Raw genomic sequence first — 20748 nt, forward strand, 5'->3', positions numbered from 1 at the left:
TAAATAGATAATTATCATAGACTCATATTAGTGACGCACTAAGCCAAAAAAAAGCCAACTAAAATCACATGAGAGATAGAATAGAAGAAAGAAAAATCCAAGTGGCATATATGATTAGGCAAATACATAGAGAACTTCAAACGAAACTCTCAAAGAAGACAAATCTTATTCATTCGTTCATTTATTTTATTCCCACCACCCCCCCCCCCCCCCCCCCCCACACACACAAACACATTACTTTGGAAGCATTACACACATCATTGAATGCTGAACTTCTGCTTTGCGAACGCGACGTACTCATCGACACTTGCCATGTACGGCTTAACAGCTTCATGGGTCTTGAACCTCTCTGCCCATTTGATCAACCCTGGTGTTGTCTCTTCTTGGAGAAACTTGACGCCGGAAAACACCTCGATCACGGAGATTGGACCTAAAAGTGTCCCACATGCAATGTCGAGGTAGCCTATGTTTTCTCCTCCGAAGAACACTAACCCTTTGCTGCTCTTCTGAAACGTCTCTTCTAGTATCCCCAAACACACCATCAGCTTTCCCGCCGCCACCATTCTCCCTTCCTCGTCTTTTGCTCCCACCGCCGCATTTAGCGACTCGAAACACTGTTTTCATACAACACATAAAACATAAAACATCTGATGTCTTCTCTGTTTCTAATCTCCACTCAGATCTATATTCGAATATCAAGATCTAAACATTTAGTTTGACTTTTACGAACCAAAGTTTCAATCTTTAACAAGCACAACAGAGCATTTTTAAAACATTAACTAGCAAAACAGAGCATGTGTAACAGAGATCCATGACCATGGAAGACTTGGAAGTGAGTGTAAACTCGTTTACCTTGTCGTCGACGTACTGAGCCCAGAACCGAGCATATGCACGATCGTAAGGTTGAGAAGGAAGGATGGAAGGATCAGAGGACCAAGCTTCATCGACGTACTGAACGATGTTAAGGGATTCACAGATGGAGACGTCACCATGGATGAGGACAGGGATTTTCTTGTGGATGGGGTTAGACTTGATAAGGAGTTCACTCTTTGACTTAATAACATCAGGTTCGTCCAAGTACTCGTACTTGACAGATTTCAAGTGTAAAGCCACTCGTGCCCTAAGGGCAAAAGGGCTTGACCAGTAACCTATCAGCTTCACTGTATCGTTCTGTGCCATGTTTTCTCCTAGGTTTTATTGAACTTATTCAGGTGAGTGTGTGTTTATATAGAGAGTTGAGTTAGGGAGAAAAGTGGAATTAAGGGTCGTAATTCTCGTCAGCTAGTGGCATGTGAGAGTCAAAGCCGGTGACGCAGTGTCTTCTAGAACACTAAGTTATAAACTATGAACACCAAAAGAATCACAAAAGCACTTCCTATGTAACTCATATATTTGTATACCATTATATTTATTTATGCGGACATAAGGTTAGAAATATTATTATTTGATTGGCCATCGAATTGCCTTAAGGTGCTTAACCAATCTCGAAGCCAAGATACACTTCAAGATAACCAACAGTAACGATATTTCTACTAGTGTCCAAATTCTCACGTTTGATCTTACGGTAGACATATCAAAATACACTTCAAGCATTTGTTTTTATGGACAATGCTGTATTCGCTCTTCCAAGAAAAAACCGGTTTGTGTCAGTTGAATTTACACTGAACAACTCCAAATTGAGAAACGATGCAGCCTTGTGTTGAAGAAGATGCAGAACCTCACGGAACTCAGGATCTGCTTTGGTTGTTTGTCACAGTCTTTGTTTGGCGTGGATCATCTTCGTTTGTCCAAGCTCTCACCTTTTATCCAATTTCTGATGCTCCTAATACCATTACAAATAAGTCCATTTTTTTGGGTTTCTCTATCTACACACAAGAAATATTGATGATGTTATTAGTTTGTTTGCTTTTTAGAGAATCACTTAACCAAAATTTATCATAACATCTCTTTATAATAAGAGTATAAATATTTAAGAATTTGGAAATAAAGATTATATGAATTATTTTTTATTTTCATATCTGTTACAAAATTAACATCGTAATAAGAGTAAAGTGTTTTCTTCTCCATTTCGAAAGTCACAGAGCTTCGTCTTCTACCTCAAAAATCGCACTTCCGTATCTGTTGTGGATTAGGATGATTTCAGCTAATAGACAGCGATTTTTTTTTTTTGACAGTTTTCTTGTCGTTGTCATTAATCATTTTAAGTTTACACGAGTTCGTCTCTTTTGTTGTTACTTGTTAGTGACGTCTCACTTTGGTTTTTCTCTCCTTTTGGATAATGTACACAATCTTGTTTTTTTTAGTAAAATAAACAATTAAAGCCTAAAGCTTGTTAATACATTATACAATTTTGTTTTCATAGTCTATCTAATATAACAAACAAAAACATGCTTAAAATTGATATTAGAGAATTTTATCAAAACTCCCATAGTACCAAACATTTTGGTTAATGCCACTTTCCTCATTTCTTTTTCCCGCCTGCCATAACCTTCTAATTAAAAGATTATTATACCCTTTTTTTTAACACAAAAACGCAAATAAAATTTCGCTCATCAATTTTTCCCACAACAGAAATCTCTATCTCCTCATTCTAACTCTCCACTTTTCCGTTTATCCATCTTCCAGAAAGAGATTCAAACATAATTATTTGCCCAAGACCTCCGTCTGATCCGTTTGCCTCCGCCATGACAGGTGAAACCGCTAGGTCTAGTTTCAGAGTTCTTATATCCAACTACAGACAGGCAAAACCGCAGGTCTGTAAATCTGATGGACCAGATCCAGCCGGCCAGATTTTTGTCCATCTCTATTATATCTTTCATTCTCTTTAGTGGACTATATACATTTGGTAATGTGTTTTGTGTCCATTAATAACAATAAAACTTGTCCACACTGGAGGTCTGCAAATCTGGTGTTCGGTGGACAAGATCCAGTCGACCAAGTTTTTGTCAACCACTATCAAACTTGTCTACACTGCAGGTCTGCAGATCCGGTGGACCAGATCTAACCGATCAGGTTTTGGTCCATCCCTATTATGTCCTTCGTTCTTTTTAGTGGACTATATATGTTTGGTAATATGTTTTGTGTCCATTGCTAACAATAAAACTCTACCACTATCATGTCCTTCTATCTCTTTAGTGGACCATATATGTTTGGCCATGCATTTTGTTTCCATTGCTAACAAAAAACTTGTCGAAACTGCAGGTTTGCAGATCTGGTAAACCACATCTAGCAGCCAAGATTTTTTGTCTATCACTATTATGTTTTTCGTCTCTAAAGTGGACCATATCAAGGTTTAGTATGACGATTTGTGTCCACTAACAGAAAATAATGTACACACTAAATATCTGATTTTCCAGTGGACCAGATACAATGATCAAAGTTTTTGTCGGATCACACTCTTGCAGAATGATGAACAACATCATTCTCCCGCATGCGCTTTGAATTCTCATGTTTGCATTTTTCTCAGTTTTTAGGACAGGTGTAATTTGGTCTTCTCACACTTTCTCTCAATTAAAAAAATGGCATTTTAGAGAAAGGAAATAAAAAGTGGCATTTTTGATAAGTTTTTGTAGAAAAATGGCATTCTTAGCCAAATTCCCTTGATATTATCATAGACTCATTAGTGACTCACTAATGGCATCTCCAATAAGTCTCTCATTTCGAAGGGAACAAATCTTCAAAATAAAGATTTGATGGTGGTTTGCTCCAACAATGAATCTTCAAAAAAATCCTTAAATACTAATTAATTTGCAATATAGTCCTTAATATTTACAAAATTCACTAATAATTATAAAAACTAATAAATAAATCTATAACATACGTTTTATTTACTATACAACCCAAAATATTATTTAATTTATTATACAACACACAGTATTACATAATAAAGGTTACATGATAATATAAATTACATATCACCTATATATTAAAAGAGAAGCATTCTTGAAAAAAAAGTTGACGTGTCTGTCGTCAGAGAGCTTTGTGCCTAATTTATTATTTGCCCTTAATATTCTATAATATTACACAAAACTGCCATTCCTGTTCAAATTCTTTATTTTTTTATTTTTACACAAAAATGGTGACTATTCAATTTATTTATATACACAATATTATGTTCCTATAAATTCTAAGTAAATATTATTCAAATATTAATAAATACTATCTCCTACATGTTTTCGAAATTATTTCAAAACCTATGTATTATAATATAATAAAAATTATAACATGAGATGTAAAAAATACATATTTAAATCATATTTTCAAAAATATAAATAATATTATTTCTTATTGTTTGAAATTTTTGACCAAAAAAAATTGAAATTAATTTTGAATAACATATATTGGAAAATCTTTAAAAAACAATTTGACGGCATCTTAAATATATTTTAAAGTATAAAATATTTAAACTTATGTAAATCCTAATTTGCAGTTTTCCATATAGAAAATTTATGATACATAAGACTAACATATATTACAGATTCCTTAATTTCAAAATTAACATATTAAAAATAGAAAATCTTATATATATTTTGATATTATTTCTTAAAGATTTCGAGGAATGAGTTTATATAGATAAAAAAAATATTATACCCCTTATGGAGTATGGCTATCGGGACGGGTTTGACCCGCTTAAGAATTTAGGTCATTCGTTTTGAGAAGTTTTAATATTTTTGATGGTTTTTATCCATTTCATAATTTACAAGTTTTATACAATTCTGATTCATCACTAATTCGGTAAACGTTAGATTCGGATATATTGTTTTGTGAATCCTAATTTTATGCTGAAACTTTTATTATTTCAAAAATCACAAACTGAATGAAACCAAACTAATATAAGTTTGAACTGTAAATGATTTAACAAATAATTATATCTATAGATATAACTGTATGTGCACATAATATATTAAAAACCTTATAGTAAACATAGTTTTTGAAATCAATCACGCACGTACGTGCAAGTCCGTACCTAGTATAATAATAAAACACACATAAACACAAGTTTTACAAAGTTACATATAAAATAGATAATTAATCAAGCATTATTTCCATAATGCTCCCATATGTGATCAATCAAAGCATTCAGAAGTGATAAATGAGCCTCTTTATTCTTTATTTTGTTTATTAAAATTGTTTTAGCTAGTGTGCTTAAATTTACTTAATTAAATTTTCTACAATTATTTATGAAAGACATAACTATAGGGACTAAATTGAAAAAAAAAAAAAAAAAGTAGTTTTGAGGTTCTCAAAACCTCAAAGTTTGAAGATTTGAAAACTTGTTGGATTGTTAAAAAACCTCAAAAATTGAGGCTTCATGGGTCCTGAACCTCTCTGCCCATTTCATCAACTCTGGTGTCGTCTCTTCTTAGAGAAACTTGACGCCAGAAAACGCCTCGATCACGGAGATCGGACCTAAAAGTGTCCCACACGCAATGTCGATGTAACCTATGTTTTCTCCTCCGAACAACCCTAACCCTTTGCTGCTCTTCTGAAACGTCTCTTCTAGTATCCCCAAACACTCTATCAGCTTTCCCGCCGCTGCCTTTCTCCCTTCGTCGTCTTTTGCCCCGGCCACCGCATCTAACGACTCGAAACACTGTTTCATACAACACATAAACAGAAAAGCCTTGAGTTGACTTAATATCTGATTTCTTCTCTGTTTCTAATCTCCAGTCAGATCTATATTCGAATATCAAGATCTAAGCTTTTAGTTTGACTTCACGAACCAAAGTTTCAAACTTTAACTAGCAAAACAGAGCATTTTAAAAACTTTAACTAGCAGAACAGAGCATGTGTATCCATGGAAGTGAGTGTAAACTCGTTTACCTTGTCGTCAACGTACTGAGCCCAGAACCGAGCAGATGCGCGATCGTAAGGTTGAGACGAAAGGATGGAAGGATCAGAGGACCAAGCTTCATCGACGCACTGAACGATGTTAAGGGATTCACAGATAGAGACGTCACCATGGATGAGAAAAGACTTTCTTGTGGATGGGGTTAGACTGTTGGGTTAGGGTCTTATTGGGGGTGCTAAGCAAGAACTGATCAGTGAATCCAAAATTGCTTTGTCGCCTTCAGGTTGCATAAGCCAAAACATAGCCGTTTATGCTTTACTTTTTGGTCTCTCTAAACTGCCGCTTTGAGGGACCAAAGGTTAACACAGCCGGCCACACAGTCAAAGAAATCTAGAGCCAACCTTTAGTCGCTCTTAAGTCTTACTATTCTTAAAAATTCAAAACCTTGATCAAATAGGCCTGAACTTGTTCATAAGGCTTCAAACTCTGCCTCAGTGGCTCAGCCCGAATCAGCTTTGTCACATTGCTAATTTACTTGTTTCTTTACTAAGGAAAGCTCAACTTTATTTTCACCATAGGAGATTATTTTGCGGGTTATGCTACTTTATAGTTTTAACTAGATTTATAAATTAGAAGATGAAGGATATATGCGGAAAAGACGAGCGTATCGGTCTCGGCCCACCGCTCCTCAACTTTGTGTGAGTTCTCCGCCATTGGTAAAAAAGAAACTTGGAAAGAGCAAATACTGCAACTGTGTTTTGTGCTGCAAAAACAGTCTGACTCTTCAGTCAACTTTTCAAGAGCTCTTCATTATATTATATATATAGATACATTATATATTGTTTCTATATATACAGAGATCTAAACAGTTAGCTCCATAATGTCCCCATCTGCTTCTTCATTTTCCTTTCTAACGAAAAATTCCAGAATCCGGCAAAAAAAGCAATGTTATGTCATCTCATGTTGCAGCATTGGGGCTTCCCGAGTCTCTGCAGCTTATCCCACATGCAAATCATCTGGCGAGGCGACTGATAATGAGCAGTGAAGTAGTCTTCTATGCAGCCAAACTGGCAGAACTTGAGGCTGTGAACCACTGCCACTGGTCTAGTCTTGTTGAACTTCTCCACCCACATTCCCATGCTCACATCTTCCATCTTGAATAACTGCAAAAAAAAACCAAGAAGTACAAGACCATTTTTTGATGTTTCTTGGATGGGATCACCTCAAAAATCTTGTGTAGACGTAAAGGAAAACTTACCCTTAATTTCTTCTGTTCAAAATCATCAACGATAAACTTAGCTATATCATATGACAAGATGTAACCCGGACCATTTGCGTATGGAGGATAATACTCTTCTGGCCATTCCTGATTTCACAATTAAGAAGAATCAACATAATGTCTAAAAACCATATGTTTCATGTTACCTGTTCAGCTCAGTTGAGATTTGAGTTTGCTACAAAATCTATACCTCGAATGTCACAGCCCATTTCCCAGTACGCAGAGGCTTATGGTAGAAATTAATGTTTCCAATATAAAGGGTCTCTCTTCCCTTAACCTTTTCTGCTTCTTGGATCACGGCATCCACTCGCACAAATGTATCATCGTCACATTTCATAACATACTTGGCCGCCACTGTGTTAACCTACAATTGATTTCCCAGATGAATAGTTAGAAAAGTAATAAAAGGTAAGGAGAACACAAAGAAAAGAACCAGTGACAAAGAAATTACCCCATACTCGCAGATGGCAACCGTCTTGAGCACAACAAGGTCATAATGATCCATGTATGGTACTATGACAATATCACCAAAGTACTCTGCTTCTTTCTTTAGATCCACATTGACTTCCTTTCTTGCATGCTGCATGATGATAAATTAGCATAATAAACAAAAATGGAGTCAAACCAATGACTGTATTTCAAGAGTTGTGCTTACCAATGCCACAAAGAAGCGAGCAACAACTTTGGACGATCTGACTAGCTTTTGCTGCATCCATGACTTCCTCACAGCCATTCTCTCAGCAAAATGGTTACCAGCAGAGAGAATTCCGATAAACAATTCAACAGGCTTTTCAGGTAACGAAGGAGCTTTCCATATGCTTTGCATCTGGAGATGCTTCTGCGGTGCAAAACTCGGATTTGTAGAGGGTAACGAGGCAGCATACACAGAATGCACATCAATGTTCCCCTTGACTGCTAATCCAGTGGCATCCTCAAGAACAAACCCCTGACAAAAAAAAGACATCATACCATTCAGCCAATGTTAAAACCATTCCATCAACGAGCTATTGTAATCAATTTTACTCACGGTTCTATAAGGGAAAGACGTGATATGTCTCCCATTAACACTAATGTGATAACCTTCCATCCCAGCTCGAAGTGTAAGAACAAAAAGCTTCCCTTCATCAAAAGGGTATGGCCAATCATGTGCCATCATCTTCTTCCTCCGACCCATCAACCTATTCAACCACCATGTCTTCTTCGATTCATCAGAATCATCACCACCATCATCCCTCTTCCACCTCTCACATTTCACCTCTCCATCAACTATCACAAAAATCAAAGTTCTCATCAAGATTATAAAAAAAAAAGTAACCTTTAATATAAACAAGTTGAACACTAAACAATAGTTTTAAAGTCAACTTAAGTCAGACACAATAAAGAAAACATAAGTTACCAGATTCGTCTTCATCACTAGATTCACGACCATCACAACGCAAACTTGAACCCCATTGCATACGGTAACAAGTGTTGTGCTCAATCACAGGCTTCCCACTCCAATCACCTTTAATCCTCGGGTTAAAATGAAGAATCCGAGGCGGATCTTCACCGTCAACAGCCTTCAAACCTTGCAGCTCCATCATAAACTGAGTCACCATAGCTTTCTTATCACCACTCTTCTCAACGTGCGCCCAATGCGGCGTAGCCACAACGGTAATGTGAGAACCCAACGTTAACCCACAGGGCAAAACCAAGATCCGGCTCCGGTTCACAAACTCAGACCCGGTAACCGTAACGTTATCGGGACATTTCTCAATCCGGGTCATAACCGGAGCTTCTTCGGGTTTAATCAAACCCGAATCGAGTCCGTCCCACATTGCCTTCCCCATCGAAATCGCGTTCTTGGCCGTCTTGTGAAAGATTGAGAACTCGTCGCTGAATCCGCCATTGTCGAAAGAGCTGTCGTTGACGAAAATATCAGAGACGGACTTAAACTCTCGCATTCTCCGCTCCGGGACTCGACCCACCCGACCCAGATCCTTGAAAAGTCGATGTGGGTCTTCTTCTTCTTCTCCTCCAAGAACCAAATTTGCTTCTTTACTACTACCACCAACGACCATGTGTCTCGGCAACGAGTCAGATGAACCATCATCATCAGAACTGGAGACAGAGCCGGTTGTTCTAAACATGAATGGGATCTCAAAGCTCATGCAGAGGAAGTAAAAGAGAAGAAGAGCTAATAAGAACTGAACAAGCCCGAATCTTGACTGTGAAACAGAGTTCTCGAGTTTAGACTTCTTCATTGCTTCACACAAATCACAAAAACCCTAAAACACACACACAAATTTGGAGAATGAAATAAGAAGAAGAAGAAGAAGAAGAAAGAGAGCTCACAAATTTGGGTAAGCCATTAATAACAAAGCAGAAGAAGAAAGAATTATAGAAAGATAGTGAAAGAAAATTCAACGAAAGAATTAAAACTTTATCGGAAAAAAAATCTTGACTTTGGGTTTCCCAACTTTAAAGCACAATTTGGAAGAAAACAAAAACAAAAAAAAAAAAAGCTTTGAACAGAACAACACAGAGAAAGAGAGAGAGAGAGAGAGAGAGATTACAAGTTTTTTTTGGTAACCGGCGTGTACGACGAAGATGGAAAGCCAGTTATTGTTTAAACTACGTCGTTTTCATCGAATTGGTTAATAATTTGTAGAACATATTTTTTAGTGTTTGTGTTGTGTGTTAGTTAAAGTAAGTCCTTTATATAATAAAGCTTTGATTAAATGATGAACGGTAAAAACACACACACACATGAAATTAAACGGTGATCATTGGGACGTTCACATTGTATATACAAAAACTCCAAATTAGAATGCAAATAACCGCTAATAAACGTTATTAAATTACTATAACTTTCGGTTATATATTTCTTTGGCTCAAATTCCAAGTGCAAAAAAATATCACAAGAAAAAAAAGAGTTAAGTCTTGATTAGTTTATTTTCATAATTTTTTTATAATGATTATTAGAATAATAACAGCCAGGTGGGTTCGAATAGGATACCCACCACACATTCTCTCAATAGTTTTTTTTTAAAAAAACGTAACCATCTTTTTTGTTTATAAAATGCAGTTTTGCAAATAGACAAAGTGACAACGTCGTTTATGGTCGTGTCGGTGTGAACGTTAGTTTTCGTTTGCCCAATTACAATTCTCATTTATTTGTCGTTGTCCATGTCGTTTAGTTTCGCTTTCACTACTACTACCCTCATTTTACCCAAATTCAAATTTTAAAATCATTTTTTTTATGGGGCCATATATTAATAGTATACCACATAAATATGCAAACAAACGTGTTCAGATTTATGAAATAGTATTGAACTTGTGTGTTTTGCTTACATATGTTTGATATATTCAAAATTTAATTTATTTGCTGGAATTATGGAAAATAGATTTTTGGTGAGAATGATATAACCCATGATTTGTGATCTGTAGCATGTGCTAAAAAGGTATATTTGGGGTGCTTTACCTAGAGTTCAATTTTTCAATATATAATACGAAGCGTAACTTATAACATTATGGGTCCGATCTTTTTAAAATACATACAGTAGAGATCATTGTTAGATTCAGCTAAGTTAATGATCTTTTAGATACGTTTAAGGGGAATTAGAAATTAAGTCATTTAGACAAGTTGATTAGTTTTACTTTGAGATGAAAGTTAGGCTTTGAAGTTTCAAAATCAAGAAAGAAACAGTTGACCAAACCAAAACCCAAAAAAAAAAAAGTTAGGCTATAACAAAATTTGAAACTAAAAAAATTTGGCAGCTCATTTGAATAGTTTCAATAAAATTAGTGAATATGATCAAAGTCAGAAGAGAACATTAAACTTACAAGCTAGGTAATGTAAAAACTATGAGCTAAAAATAATCAACTAATTTTTAAAAGTTGACTATGTTTAATGTAAAACTATATATGAGCTAAAATAAAAATAATCAACCAAAATGTAAAATTTGACTATATATTTTTTTTTGACGGATTATAACGATAACTCGTAGAGTTTTTCATTTCCAGAAAAGGACTATCAACCAAACGAAATTGAGAAATAATTTACACTATTTTGAAGGTAGCACCAAACTGACCGTGTAACCGGTCCCATATTGTGAACTAGTCAGACAGAGTGCTTACAACATGTTCGAGGAGCATATGGAACCAAATTATGCATGTCCAATCATGTGTTTTGCATTCCTTGTTGCCTTGTTGGTTTAAGTTTTGTTTCGGTTTAGTTCAGTTAATTTTCTTTTAAGAGTATTAAACTAAGTTTTTGAATATAATAATTTTTTTGTGATAATTAATAGTATTCAACTTGTAACTTTGTGACTCGGAATGTGATTATCCAATAACTCACAAGTAAATGCCATTGTCGTCTTCACCAGATTAGCACTCTCATCATTGTCATCAGAGAGATAGAAATACATTGAGAGGCTGCGACAAAGGGATCATGAGGACTTTGAAACCATCATAAGCCTATAAGCAAAATGTTCTTCTTTTTTATTGTTAAAAATAGGCAAAATGTTGTCACGAAGAGAAGCATTGAGAGAATAGACGATCAGATCAAGGAAAAGGATTTTCTCTGTCTCTCACGGCACAAATCTTGTTACTAAACTCGGACACCTCTTTGAACCCCAAATATGATTTTAGACACGGTCAAGATGAATACTACTTTGAATTCTAACTAAAACCGGCAAACACTAAAACAAAAGAAACAAATGGAACCCACCACAGATGACTTGAAAGTAGACTGAACCAAGAATAGAAATAAAAACAACTGGTGTGGCATTGTATTCACAAAAATTTACAAAAAATAATCAGGGGTCTTGCGAGTCGTTTCTGGTTCGACTTGACGTGGTGCCGGATCAAACTGAAGAAAGTTCTGCTCCATGTTCTCTCCTATCTCTAGAATTGCAGCCATGTTACCACATCGGTAACAATAGTTAGGAGCACTAAACACAGTCACAACGTTTTTTTCCTGAGGAAACCAAAACAAGATGTCAGTAGACTAATAAGAGAGAAACAAGTCCCCACGCTATAGGAATTTTTGGTATTTGCTTGTTCTTTTACCTGACACCAATTGTATCCTTCCATGACAAGCTGGTGGGCGCGGGATATAAGCGTTAGTCCGTTGGTGTGGTTAAACTGAGTGGCGATATCTTGTCCAAATGTGTATCCAGCTCCACGAGGAGATATACCCCAACCACACCGATCATCTGGATCAGACCATAAGAGGTCACACATTGGACCTTCGTGTGGAACCTATAAGTTCTCAACAACAGAAAGACAATGCTTAAATCCAGAGTCACTAAAGTAATATGTTGCTTGTCTGGTGAACAAGGAAATTAGAAGTTACCTCCTGAATGCGGTCTAATGCTCGGATGTTATCAAGCGTGTCTAAAGAAGGCGAAAGTCCGCCATGTAAACAGAAAATCTACAGGATGAAAAAGTGTTGAGGCCAAGTCAAAAAGAGACCTCAATATCAGATAGAAACCATATAAATGAGGTGGAAGAATAAGGTGAAACTCATGGGTTAATACCTGACTCTCAACGAGAGCAGTAAGAGGAAGGTAATCAAAAAGGTCTGTAAAAGACTTCCAGACATTTGCATTACCATACTTCCTCAAGCATTCGTCATAAAACCCATACCTAAAAGGGTAAGCAAAAGAAGTAATCAGCAACCTTAACCCTTGAAGTTAGTTTCAGAAAACAAAAACCCCAATATGCAATCATATCAACTAGATTAGCATGAATTTGAAACAGACTAATAAACTTGTACTCAAATTAGGGAAAAGAGAAATACTTACACTTGAGTAATCTGACGGCTTTCATGATTCCCTCTCAAGATTGTAATCCTATCTCTATACCGAACTTTCAAAGCTACCAAAAGCGTTACTGTCTCCACAGAATAGTACCCACGATCTGTTCACACAATCATAACAACAACAGCAACAACAACAACAACAACTATGTCAATTACAATAACTCATGACCATTTCCTCTAGAGAAAACACACAGTAAACTCTCAATGCAATTCTATCAATAACCCATTATAGATTCTGCAGAAAGAATCAAACTTTGAACTTGTAACTGAAGGTGTGACCACTCCATCCAAAGCTAACAACCTCAAAAATTGCAGAAAGAACAAAACTTTTGAAATTTGAAATCAGAAAAAAAAAAAAAAAGTGAAATAAAGAACGAACCTACATAATCGCCCATGAAGAGATAATTAGTATCAGGCGCAGAGCCACCGATTCGAAAAAGCTCAATAAGATCGTAAAATTGACCATGGATATCACCGCAGATAGTGACGGGACATTTCACCGGTTGAACATTATATTCCTCCACAAGAATCGCTCTGGCTTGGTCGCACAAAGCCTTCACCTCCGTCTCCGTCAGCTGCTTACATTCCATTAACTGATCGATCTGACGGTCTACATCTCCGGTCGCCGGCATCTTTAACAACGACGATGCTCTCCCCCTCCTCTCCTTCCTTTCGTATCTGGATTCGAATCTATCTATCTATCTACCATTACTCAAAAAAGCTTCACACTTTTTTTTTCTCCAATTCGAGATTGAAAAAAAAATGTAAAGAACTTTCACATGGACGAGGTCCACGCATGGATGACAAAATCACTTCTTTTTTTTTTTGTGTGTGTTTAGAATAGTTTTGAGAGAGATCGAATTTTTGTTTTGTTTTGTTTTTTTTTTTAAATTCCGTCCGAATTGGAAAAAGCTTTGCTCATAATTACTCCCTCAGCCGTGCCGGGTCAAACTCCATTGAGACAGACACGTGGCTACCCTCACTCAATCTGCTATTCTGCTGTCACACTTTCTCGGTTTAACTTAGTTGGTCAGCACTTGAGTTAGGACTATGTAATGGGCCTATACAGCCCGAGGTACATGAGCTTTGCTTATGCAGGTTACTTCTTTCCCCTATCTGTGATTCAGTTGCATGTAGTCTAAAAAATTCAAGCTCAAAAGCATCATTAGCTAATGGAGCTTAAGTAATGATTAGATATAGAGAAGTAGATTCGTTACTAATCTCTTTACTAATCCTACATGACTTCTAATGAACAGTCAACAATAGTTATATATAAAAAACACTTTTCTGCATAATGGATGGATGACAAAATCACTTTTTTTTTTGTGTTTAGAAGAGTTTTGAGAGCCGAATGGTGTGAAAAATATCACATTTTTTCAGTTTTGTTTTGTTCTTTTTTTCTTTTAAGTTATGTCGGAATTGGGAAAATGTTTAATCAGAATTACTCTCTCCAGCTTTCGACAACCATGCCGAATCAAAATCCATTGAGACAATGACACGCCACTACCATCTCTCTATCCAATTTGCTGTCACTTTTTGTATAATTTTAGTCGGCCAACGCTTACCATGCAATGGCCTCCTATCCAGCCTAATATAATAGTAATCCTTCTCAATTGTGTAAGAGTATGCAAAATGAGGTACATGTGCTTTAATTGCTTATGCAGCATATGATGTAGTTGGGAGCAGATTACTTATTTCCCCTAACTATGATTTCAGTTGCATGTAATTAAAATCCATTTCCAAGAAGAATCACTAAAACAAATTTCATCACTATCCAATTTATCTTCATGCCATTGTGTTTCCTGTTGCATTTAGTTACCTTATGAATCGTGTAAGTAAATATTATATAAGCAGTGGCGAACCTAAAAATAATTTTTACCGAAGTCAAAATATAAATATAAATAATTACTAATTGTTAATAAATGAATAAAATAAAAGTATTCTTTTAAAAGGAAAAGGTAAATTTAATATGTAAGAGTCAAAGAAACAAAAAAATTTATGTAATGTTATCAAAGTAGAAAAAATCACAAAAAAATAGAGCGAAATAACAAAAATTTAGAATTTTAGAGAATTCAAAACACAAATTTAATTTTTTAGAGGGTTTAAAACAAAAGAAAATAGGCCAAATATTATAAAACTATAATGATTATTAGGTAAATATAAGATTTTAGGGCGTCAGCTAACCTTTTCCTTTTTTACTGGGTCTAATCTATAATAATTTAGGATTCAACCAATCAATAAAATTGTCACTATCATGTCGTTTTTATCCATTTTTCTACTCAATGAAGAACGCATAAATCCTAAGCAGCAGTCAATGCAAAGATAAGATTGAGGTTTGAGGAGACCTGAAATTTCCATTATAATCAACCAAATAAGAATATTATATTTTTGTACATATTTTGTTGAAAGTGTAGAAAGAGGATAATTATAGACAAACATGCATGTATATAAAGATAAGAAGACGTGACTTTTAGAACCGTGAAGATCTTTTGGTATGGCCACAGGTTAATCAACTGTATATCTCACCTCACATTGTTATCCACAAGTCGTTGAAGAAATTTGGAGTCAAACCCACTTTTCCAAAAACAAAAATAAAATATATATAGAGTAATATTATATATATATATATATATATCAGTTTTCATAACTAAAAAGTCGTATATACATGTTTTGGCATATGATTATAAGACCATAGTGATGGCCAAAATTACACAATATTTTGTTAATTCCATTGTAATTAATTGATTAAGTAAAAACATTTGTTTGGAGATAAAGTATTATTGCGACTAATTTGCTGAAATCATACAAAATTAAGTAACTAATTTTAATGTTACAAGAGTAGTGTGGTTGTATTTAATATTTGAAATTATGTAGTTTTCTTTTAAAGCTGATTTTTTTTTTAGAAAATAGAAAATGAATAGGAATTGTTATCTGTTTCTAAAGGGATGGGAATTCCAGTTAACATTATATCATATGCTGTTGTGCTGGAGATTGGGTTGCTTTGGAGTTTGGATAGTGTCAAGGTTTCGTTTTGTAAGTATATGTAAAGAATTTGACCAACACATGTGAGTCCATATGTATCCCTTCATTATTCTTACGTTGTTATTAATATAAAAGTCTTACACAATAACTTAGGAAATTTTCTAAAGAAATGCAATTTTGAATTTAGTTTCGTCGAATATACCTCAAAGCTATATATATACCACCTTCCTCTAAAGTTTTTTGTCAAATCCATATTTTGGTTATCTTTCCGATCGGCTGATCAATGAAGGCTTCATGTTGTGTTAGTGTTACTCAGGATGTGTCCATGTCTTTGAAATACCTGGTACGTGATCTTTTCTTCTTAGGTTGCCAAAGATATGTAATTCTGTTCATGTCTTTTGCCTTTCGCTTATTCATTTAGTCTTCGCTTATTCAGTTAGTCTTCCATCCGCTTATTCATTTAGAAAAAGAAATGTCACATATAAAATAAAGAAAGGGGAAGGTTAAAATATGCTCACACAAAAAAACTTATTTGGTAAAAGACCTATAGATTTTGAAATATTATGGAATAAAACTTACTATATACAACAAAAATGTGGCTAAAAAGTTGAAAATATTTTGGTAGGCTAAGCCTAGACTTAACCCGCCTGTCTTATGGTCCGGCCTTGATGCATCCATATGACAAAATGCTATGAATACGTTGTATGTATATGCCTATATGGGGTTTATCTTTATTTTCACGGTTAGCTTAATTAGAGTGTGTTAAGAGGCAAAAGCTTTGGTCCTTAATTTTTTTTTGTCAACTCATACGCTTCTTCTGGTTGTGGATCCAACTAGTAATAAGTAATTTTGCAGTTTGTTATTAAGCTTTGGTCCATAACCATAACAATGTAATTTGGAGTTTTGCAGTTTTTTATTAAGCTTTGGTCCATAATCATAACAATCTAATTTGGATAAGCATAGTTTTTTTTTTAAGTTCATTTATTTATTATTCATTATTTGTCTAACCAAGAAAACCACATTCTTAATTTATACCCAAAAACCTAACAAATTAGATAAAGTGATATTATAAATTTAAGTTTATTTTTAAAATAATTATATAGTTGATTAATATTTAAAACTTCAAAGTTATAACCTTGTTCTGTATCGATTAGCCTCACTCGCGAACTCTGCTTTCGTATCTTTCTTTATTGTATACCCAGAGAGAAGAAGAATGTCAGATTAGTGAAAGGGGAAAAGGAAGCAAATTTGTTTACTGGGGCTACGAGGTCAACACCTCTTCAGATGATTGCATCGCTGCCATTAACTCCTATTCTCACCAGGTTCGTTACATTAGAGTTGTCTTTGTGTTACAGCTGCTTCTGTGGTTTAATTCTTTTGACGATTCGATGTTTTTTTCTTTGTTTTTCGTAAATTTGTCTCCTTTTGAAACTGTTGAAGAGGACTGATTGATGTGTGATGATTGTTTTGCTAAAAGATGGTAATTTTAGGTTTCAAGCTGTGTTTTTTTTTTCTGGCTCATTATGCTCAAAGCTATGATATTTATAGGATCCAGTTGTGTTTTTTTTTTTTCTGGCTCGTTATGCTCAAAGTCACGATTTTTATGTTGCCATGTCACTTTGTTCCTTGTCTGATGAAGGTTCTTGGCTATGGAAGAGAGAGGGAAGTGATTCTAGAAGCGCCTTTGTATGATAAAGGTTGTGTTTTGGGAAACATTTTGGCTGCTCACTACCTTAGCTCTTCTGACTTTGCTAGGGCCAAATCCTATGTTCGAGCTGCAGAATCCCATCTTGTAAGCTCTCTACCTTGAATTTCTCTTTTATTAGTGTCTATGAAATCTTTCTAAGTGATGTCTATAATCTGTGATACGTGATGAGTTTACTGTGTAGTGTCATTAAACTGTGAAATTCATTGGTTTTTAGGGGGAAGCCACGCCATATGAGAAGGCAGTTTTCAAGGCTATTGATTACTTCTTCTCTGAGAATATGGACGACGATGTGGCTTTGGAGTTACACTCTAAGGTTAGGATATGTTTCTTGGCTTCTTGTTCTTTTAGTAGTTCTTCACTTCTTCTTGCTCTCCTTATATTAGGATGGATAGCTTAATATATCTTTCCAGCTTTCCTTTGTAGTAGCACCTATTTCTAACTCCCTTAGCTCCTTATGTTTTGCAGCTCTTGGAAAAGTTTCCTAAAGATTTACTATCTTGGAAGAGAGAAGAGATTTTGTGTTTTTACATGGGTAGACCCGATCTCTCTTTGCCTCTGTTTGAAAAGGTACTTCAAAATGTTACTCAAATTGATAAAATTCACATGATTAATAATTAAAAACCAGGTATATCTTTGATTTACTCACTGACCTTGCAAACTTGGCAGATTGTACCAGAGAATCGAGAACAAGATTATGTTTACGGTATGCTTGCATTCCCCTTAATGGAGCTTGGACAGTTGGTAGACGCTGAGAAAGCTGCTAGGAAAGGCTATGAGATCAACAAAAACGACTCTTGGGCTCATCACTGCGTGAGTTTCAAATGTCTTATCATTCCCATCTTTTGAGTTCCTTGGTGATATTTCCTCTTATTATATGCAATCTTTTGTTTGTATTTTTGTGCAGTTGTGTCATGTTCTTCAAACTGAATGTCGTTTCAAAGAAGCAGTAGAGTTCATGGAAGGATGCTCTGCTTCATGGGATTCTTGCTCTTCATTAAGGTAACAGCTAGTCCAAACAAAGTGTAAACCTCTTCTAATCATCTCTGGAGACTGGAATCACCTATTAATGAAAACCAAATCTCTGTAACATTTTACTTAAAGGTATTCGCATAACTGGTGGCATGTAGCTGTTTGTTACTTGGAAGGAGGGTCTCCTATTAGTAAGGTACAAGAGATATATGATCATCAGATGTGTAAAGAGCTGGAGAAAGACGATGCTGTTGCTACAGATGTAATTCCCTAATCAATTTATTTCCCTTTTTAAAATGAAAAGTTGAACTTCCATTAGCAATCTGATGTCTTATACTTGTGCAACTAAATTTCAGGTTTATAAGGATGCTCTCGGTTTGTTGTTACGCTTGGACACACGCGATACACTAGATGAGTTTTCAGACAGACTAAAGATCCTGGCAAACTGTTTGACTGATCAAGTAAGTAATGCACTTGATTGCCTTGCGTTCATATACATTAATTTGTCTTTTAAAAAAACGACTTATGCAACTTTGATGTACAGGCAATGTGGTATCAAGAGTGGCTTTTTGATATCACAACAATCTGGGCATTGAGTAAAGTTGGATACACTTCACAAGCACATGTATTGCTCGAAGGCCTCAAGTCCCGGTCAGTACCACTTTCTCTTTTGTTGCTTTTTCTTAAATGAAACTTTTGTCTCTTGACTGACTTATCATGAAACAGAACATCTGATATGAGCGAGAAGAAACAGCAGCTGATGCAGAAAGCGATTGTGGTCTGTTCTTTTTTATCTTTCAGAGTTATATATCATAGCTTCATATCATTCTTTTGTTTATATATTAACATCAAATCGTTTCAAAACAGCTTGCTGAAGCTGTTTATGAGTATGGCAAAGGCAACTACAATGAAGCTCTAGAACTGCTTGGTCCAGACTTTGACGCTGCTGACTACAAGGTAGTGCATATACTTCATCAATAAGATTATAAGATAATGCATAATCTTGCATCAACTTGAAAACACTGAAAACAAAAACTCGTCTCCTTTCGTGATCAAATAGGTGATTGGAGCATCAGGTTTACAGATCGATGTTTTCAATGAAATATGGTACAAGTTGCTGTTACTCACCGGTCAATCATCCGTTGGTACACTCCCAAAAAAACTATTATTTCCATCTTTAATTATCTTATTCTTTACTCAGCTAACTCTGCGTTTTAAACAACCTGATTCACAGCGATTGAAGTACTGGAGAAGAGGGTGAAGCAGAGAGACGGTGCTCCGTTCTTGTGGCGTTTGTTGGTATACTTCAAGTCCTTTAATCCTTTATATGACCAGAATTGTTGATTCATGATGCATATCTATCTACGTGTCTTACAGTTTATGACACGTGAACGTTTTCTTTATGGCAGGAGAAGAGTTACGGCATGGAAGGCAAGGCAGAAGAAGCTGCAAGTGCAGGTGAGAAAGCGAAGGCGTTGGAGTCTTCACATTTCAACTTTGCTTGATCACCAAAACGGCATTGGTCTTGTTATGTTTTAGACATCATGCTTTTTGCGCTTTCGTTGTTGAATAAGTCTCGATAGTTTTATGGTCAACGTAAAAGTTGACCTTGTGACAATATTCTAATGTAAATTCGCGGTTTGACCAGTAATAATAATAAAACTAAATTTGTAAATTTACATTCTATTGACTTTAGATACGAAATATACTAACATCAAACAAAAAACCATTCAAAAAAAAAAAAAAGACTTCAAGCAAAATAATATGAGAAGACTACCAGAAGACATTAATTAAACTATTAAAGGATCTCGAAGGCGAGACTTCGAGTTTGAAATGTCGTTCAGTTGCAACATGGAACCATGTCTACACACACTAAAGGGACTTTTATTAGCCTATTTCATCATTTAAACAACTTAAAAAGATATGGTGACAAGAAATTTTATTTATCAATAAGAATTTACACTATACATAGAGCTTATATCAATAGTTCTATTCTTTAATTAAAAAAAGACCACATTGTGTAATTTTAAATCTTAAATCGACAGAATTTTGTGTCACAAATTCTAAAAATATTGAAGAGCTTCCATGGATAAGGTTGGCCCTTCATGATTTTTCTCTCCAACATATCTTATAAAATTAAGCAAATGTCGACTATTTTTTGTACTTTCATATTTAAAAAACTAGTTTTTAGGCCTTGTAGTGTTACATGCATC

At 35.2% G+C, this 20748-nt stretch overlaps 4 protein-coding genes and 2 pseudogenes across 6 annotated transcripts; 1 reads left to right on the forward strand and 5 right to left on the reverse strand.

Moving 5' to 3' along the window:
* Positions 1 to 81: 81 nt before the first annotated feature.
* Positions 82 to 1364, reverse strand: LOC104776564 (glutathione S-transferase U13). Its single transcript, XM_010500661.3, has 2 exons — positions 853 to 1364; positions 82 to 614 (listed from the first exon to the last, which is right to left on the reverse strand). Exons 1-2 carry the CDS (start codon positions 1177 to 1179, stop codon positions 258 to 260), a joined length of 684 nt encoding a protein of 227 aa, XP_010498963.1. The 5' UTR covers positions 1180 to 1364; the 3' UTR covers positions 82 to 257.
* LOC104778857 (uncharacterized) lies at positions 1365 to 1874 on the reverse strand (annotated as a pseudogene).
* Positions 1875 to 5284: 3410 nt separating this feature from the next.
* Positions 5285 to 6505, reverse strand: LOC104778858 (glutathione S-transferase U13 pseudogene; annotated as a pseudogene). Its single transcript, XR_015594659.1, has 3 exons — positions 6474 to 6505; positions 5824 to 6068; positions 5285 to 5593 (listed from the first exon to the last, which is right to left on the reverse strand). The product of XR_015594659.1 is annotated as a glutathione S-transferase U13 pseudogene (transcript).
* A 42-nt stretch (positions 6506 to 6547) lies between these two features.
* LOC104776565 (Galactosyltransferase family protein) lies at positions 6548 to 9741 on the reverse strand. Its single transcript, XM_019243647.2, has 8 exons — positions 9626 to 9741; positions 8467 to 9337; positions 8098 to 8336; positions 7726 to 8016; positions 7522 to 7650; positions 7261 to 7434; positions 7050 to 7157; positions 6548 to 6954 (listed from the first exon to the last, which is right to left on the reverse strand). Exons 2-8 carry the CDS (start codon positions 9311 to 9313, stop codon positions 6745 to 6747), a joined length of 1998 nt encoding a protein of 665 aa, XP_019099192.1. The 5' UTR covers positions 9314 to 9337; positions 9626 to 9741; the 3' UTR covers positions 6548 to 6744.
* A 2046-nt stretch (positions 9742 to 11787) lies between these two features.
* On the reverse strand, positions 11788 to 14025 carry LOC104776566 (serine/threonine-protein phosphatase PP2A-5 catalytic subunit). Its single transcript, XM_010500663.2, has 6 exons — positions 13256 to 14025; positions 12860 to 12974; positions 12593 to 12701; positions 12409 to 12486; positions 12123 to 12314; positions 11788 to 12030 (listed from the first exon to the last, which is right to left on the reverse strand). Exons 1-6 carry the CDS (start codon positions 13506 to 13508, stop codon positions 11857 to 11859), a joined length of 921 nt encoding a protein of 306 aa, XP_010498965.1. The 5' UTR covers positions 13509 to 14025; the 3' UTR covers positions 11788 to 11856.
* A 1512-nt stretch (positions 14026 to 15537) lies between these two features.
* On the forward strand, positions 15538 to 20210 carry LOC104776567 (uncharacterized). Of its 2 annotated transcripts, XM_087508814.1 has the most exons (16): positions 15538 to 15941; positions 16148 to 16201; positions 17061 to 17180; positions 17498 to 17650; positions 17781 to 17879; positions 18032 to 18133; positions 18233 to 18376; positions 18471 to 18565; positions 18668 to 18797; positions 18892 to 18996; positions 19080 to 19186; positions 19262 to 19313; positions 19403 to 19492; positions 19596 to 19680; positions 19770 to 19834; positions 19945 to 20210. In XM_087508814.1, exons 2-16 carry the CDS (start codon positions 16184 to 16186, stop codon positions 20038 to 20040), a joined length of 1461 nt encoding a protein of 486 aa, XP_087364940.1. In that variant the 5' UTR covers positions 15538 to 15941; positions 16148 to 16183; the 3' UTR covers positions 20041 to 20210. The 2 variants fall into 2 exon arrangements, with proteins under 2 accessions (XP_087364940.1, XP_010498966.1); XM_010500664.3 differs by lacking the exon at positions 15538 to 15941 and having other exon boundaries at positions 16027 to 16201.
* The last annotated feature ends 538 nt before the right edge of the window (positions 20211 to 20748 follow it).

Source organism: Camelina sativa, chromosome 3 (genome assembly GCF_030686135.1).
Source record: "Camelina sativa cultivar CO46 ecotype springtype chromosome 3, ASM3068613v1".
In the NCBI taxonomy this organism is placed as follows: domain Eukaryota; kingdom Viridiplantae; phylum Streptophyta; class Magnoliopsida; order Brassicales; family Brassicaceae; genus Camelina; species Camelina sativa.

What these genes read in the sequence shown, in the direction of transcription:
- LOC104776564 (XM_010500661.3), bottom strand. Translation starts at nt 1,179, where the DNA reads ATGGCACAGAACGATACAGTGAAGCTGATAGGTTACTGGTCAAGCCCT. An exon ending in CTCAGTACGTCGACGACAAG is followed by an intron (nt 615 to 852) that starts GTAAACGAGTTT and finishes GTATGAAAACAG; the next exon opens with TGTTTCGAGTCGCTAAATGC.
- LOC104776565 (XM_019243647.2), bottom strand. Translation starts at nt 9,313, where the DNA reads ATGAAGAAGTCTAAACTCGAGAACTCTGTTTCACAGTCAAGATTCGGG. An exon ending in TTGCCATCTGCGAGTATGGG is followed by an intron (nt 7,435 to 7,521) that starts GTAATTTCTTTG and finishes AATCAATTGTAG; the next exon opens with GTTAACACAGTGGCGGCCAA. An exon ending in TTGAACAGAAGAAATTAAGG is followed by an intron (nt 6,955 to 7,049) that starts GTAAGTTTTCCT and finishes TTTTTTTTGCAG; the next exon opens with TTATTCAAGATGGAAGATGT.
- LOC104776566 (XM_010500663.2), bottom strand. Translation starts at nt 13,508, where the DNA reads ATGCCGGCGACCGGAGATGTAGACCGTCAGATCGATCAGTTAATGGAA. An exon ending in CTTCATGGGCGATTATGTAG is followed by an intron (nt 12,975 to 13,255) that starts GTTCGTTCTTTA and finishes TTGTGTGAACAG; the next exon opens with ATCGTGGGTACTATTCTGTG. An exon ending in AGCCGTCAGATTACTCAAGT is followed by an intron (nt 12,702 to 12,859) that starts GTAAGTATTTCT and finishes TTACCCTTTTAG; the next exon opens with GTATGGGTTTTATGACGAAT.
- LOC104776567 (XM_010500664.3), top strand. Translation starts at nt 16,142, where the DNA reads ATGAAGGCTTCATGTTGTGTTAGTGTTACTCAGGATGTGTCCATGTCT. An exon ending in CCATGTCTTTGAAATACCTG is followed by an intron (nt 16,202 to 17,060) that starts GTACGTGATCTT and finishes TTGTATACCCAG; the next exon opens with AGAGAAGAAGAATGTCAGAT. An exon ending in CTTTGGAGTTACACTCTAAG is followed by an intron (nt 17,880 to 18,031) that starts GTTAGGATATGT and finishes TATGTTTTGCAG; the next exon opens with CTCTTGGAAAAGTTTCCTAA.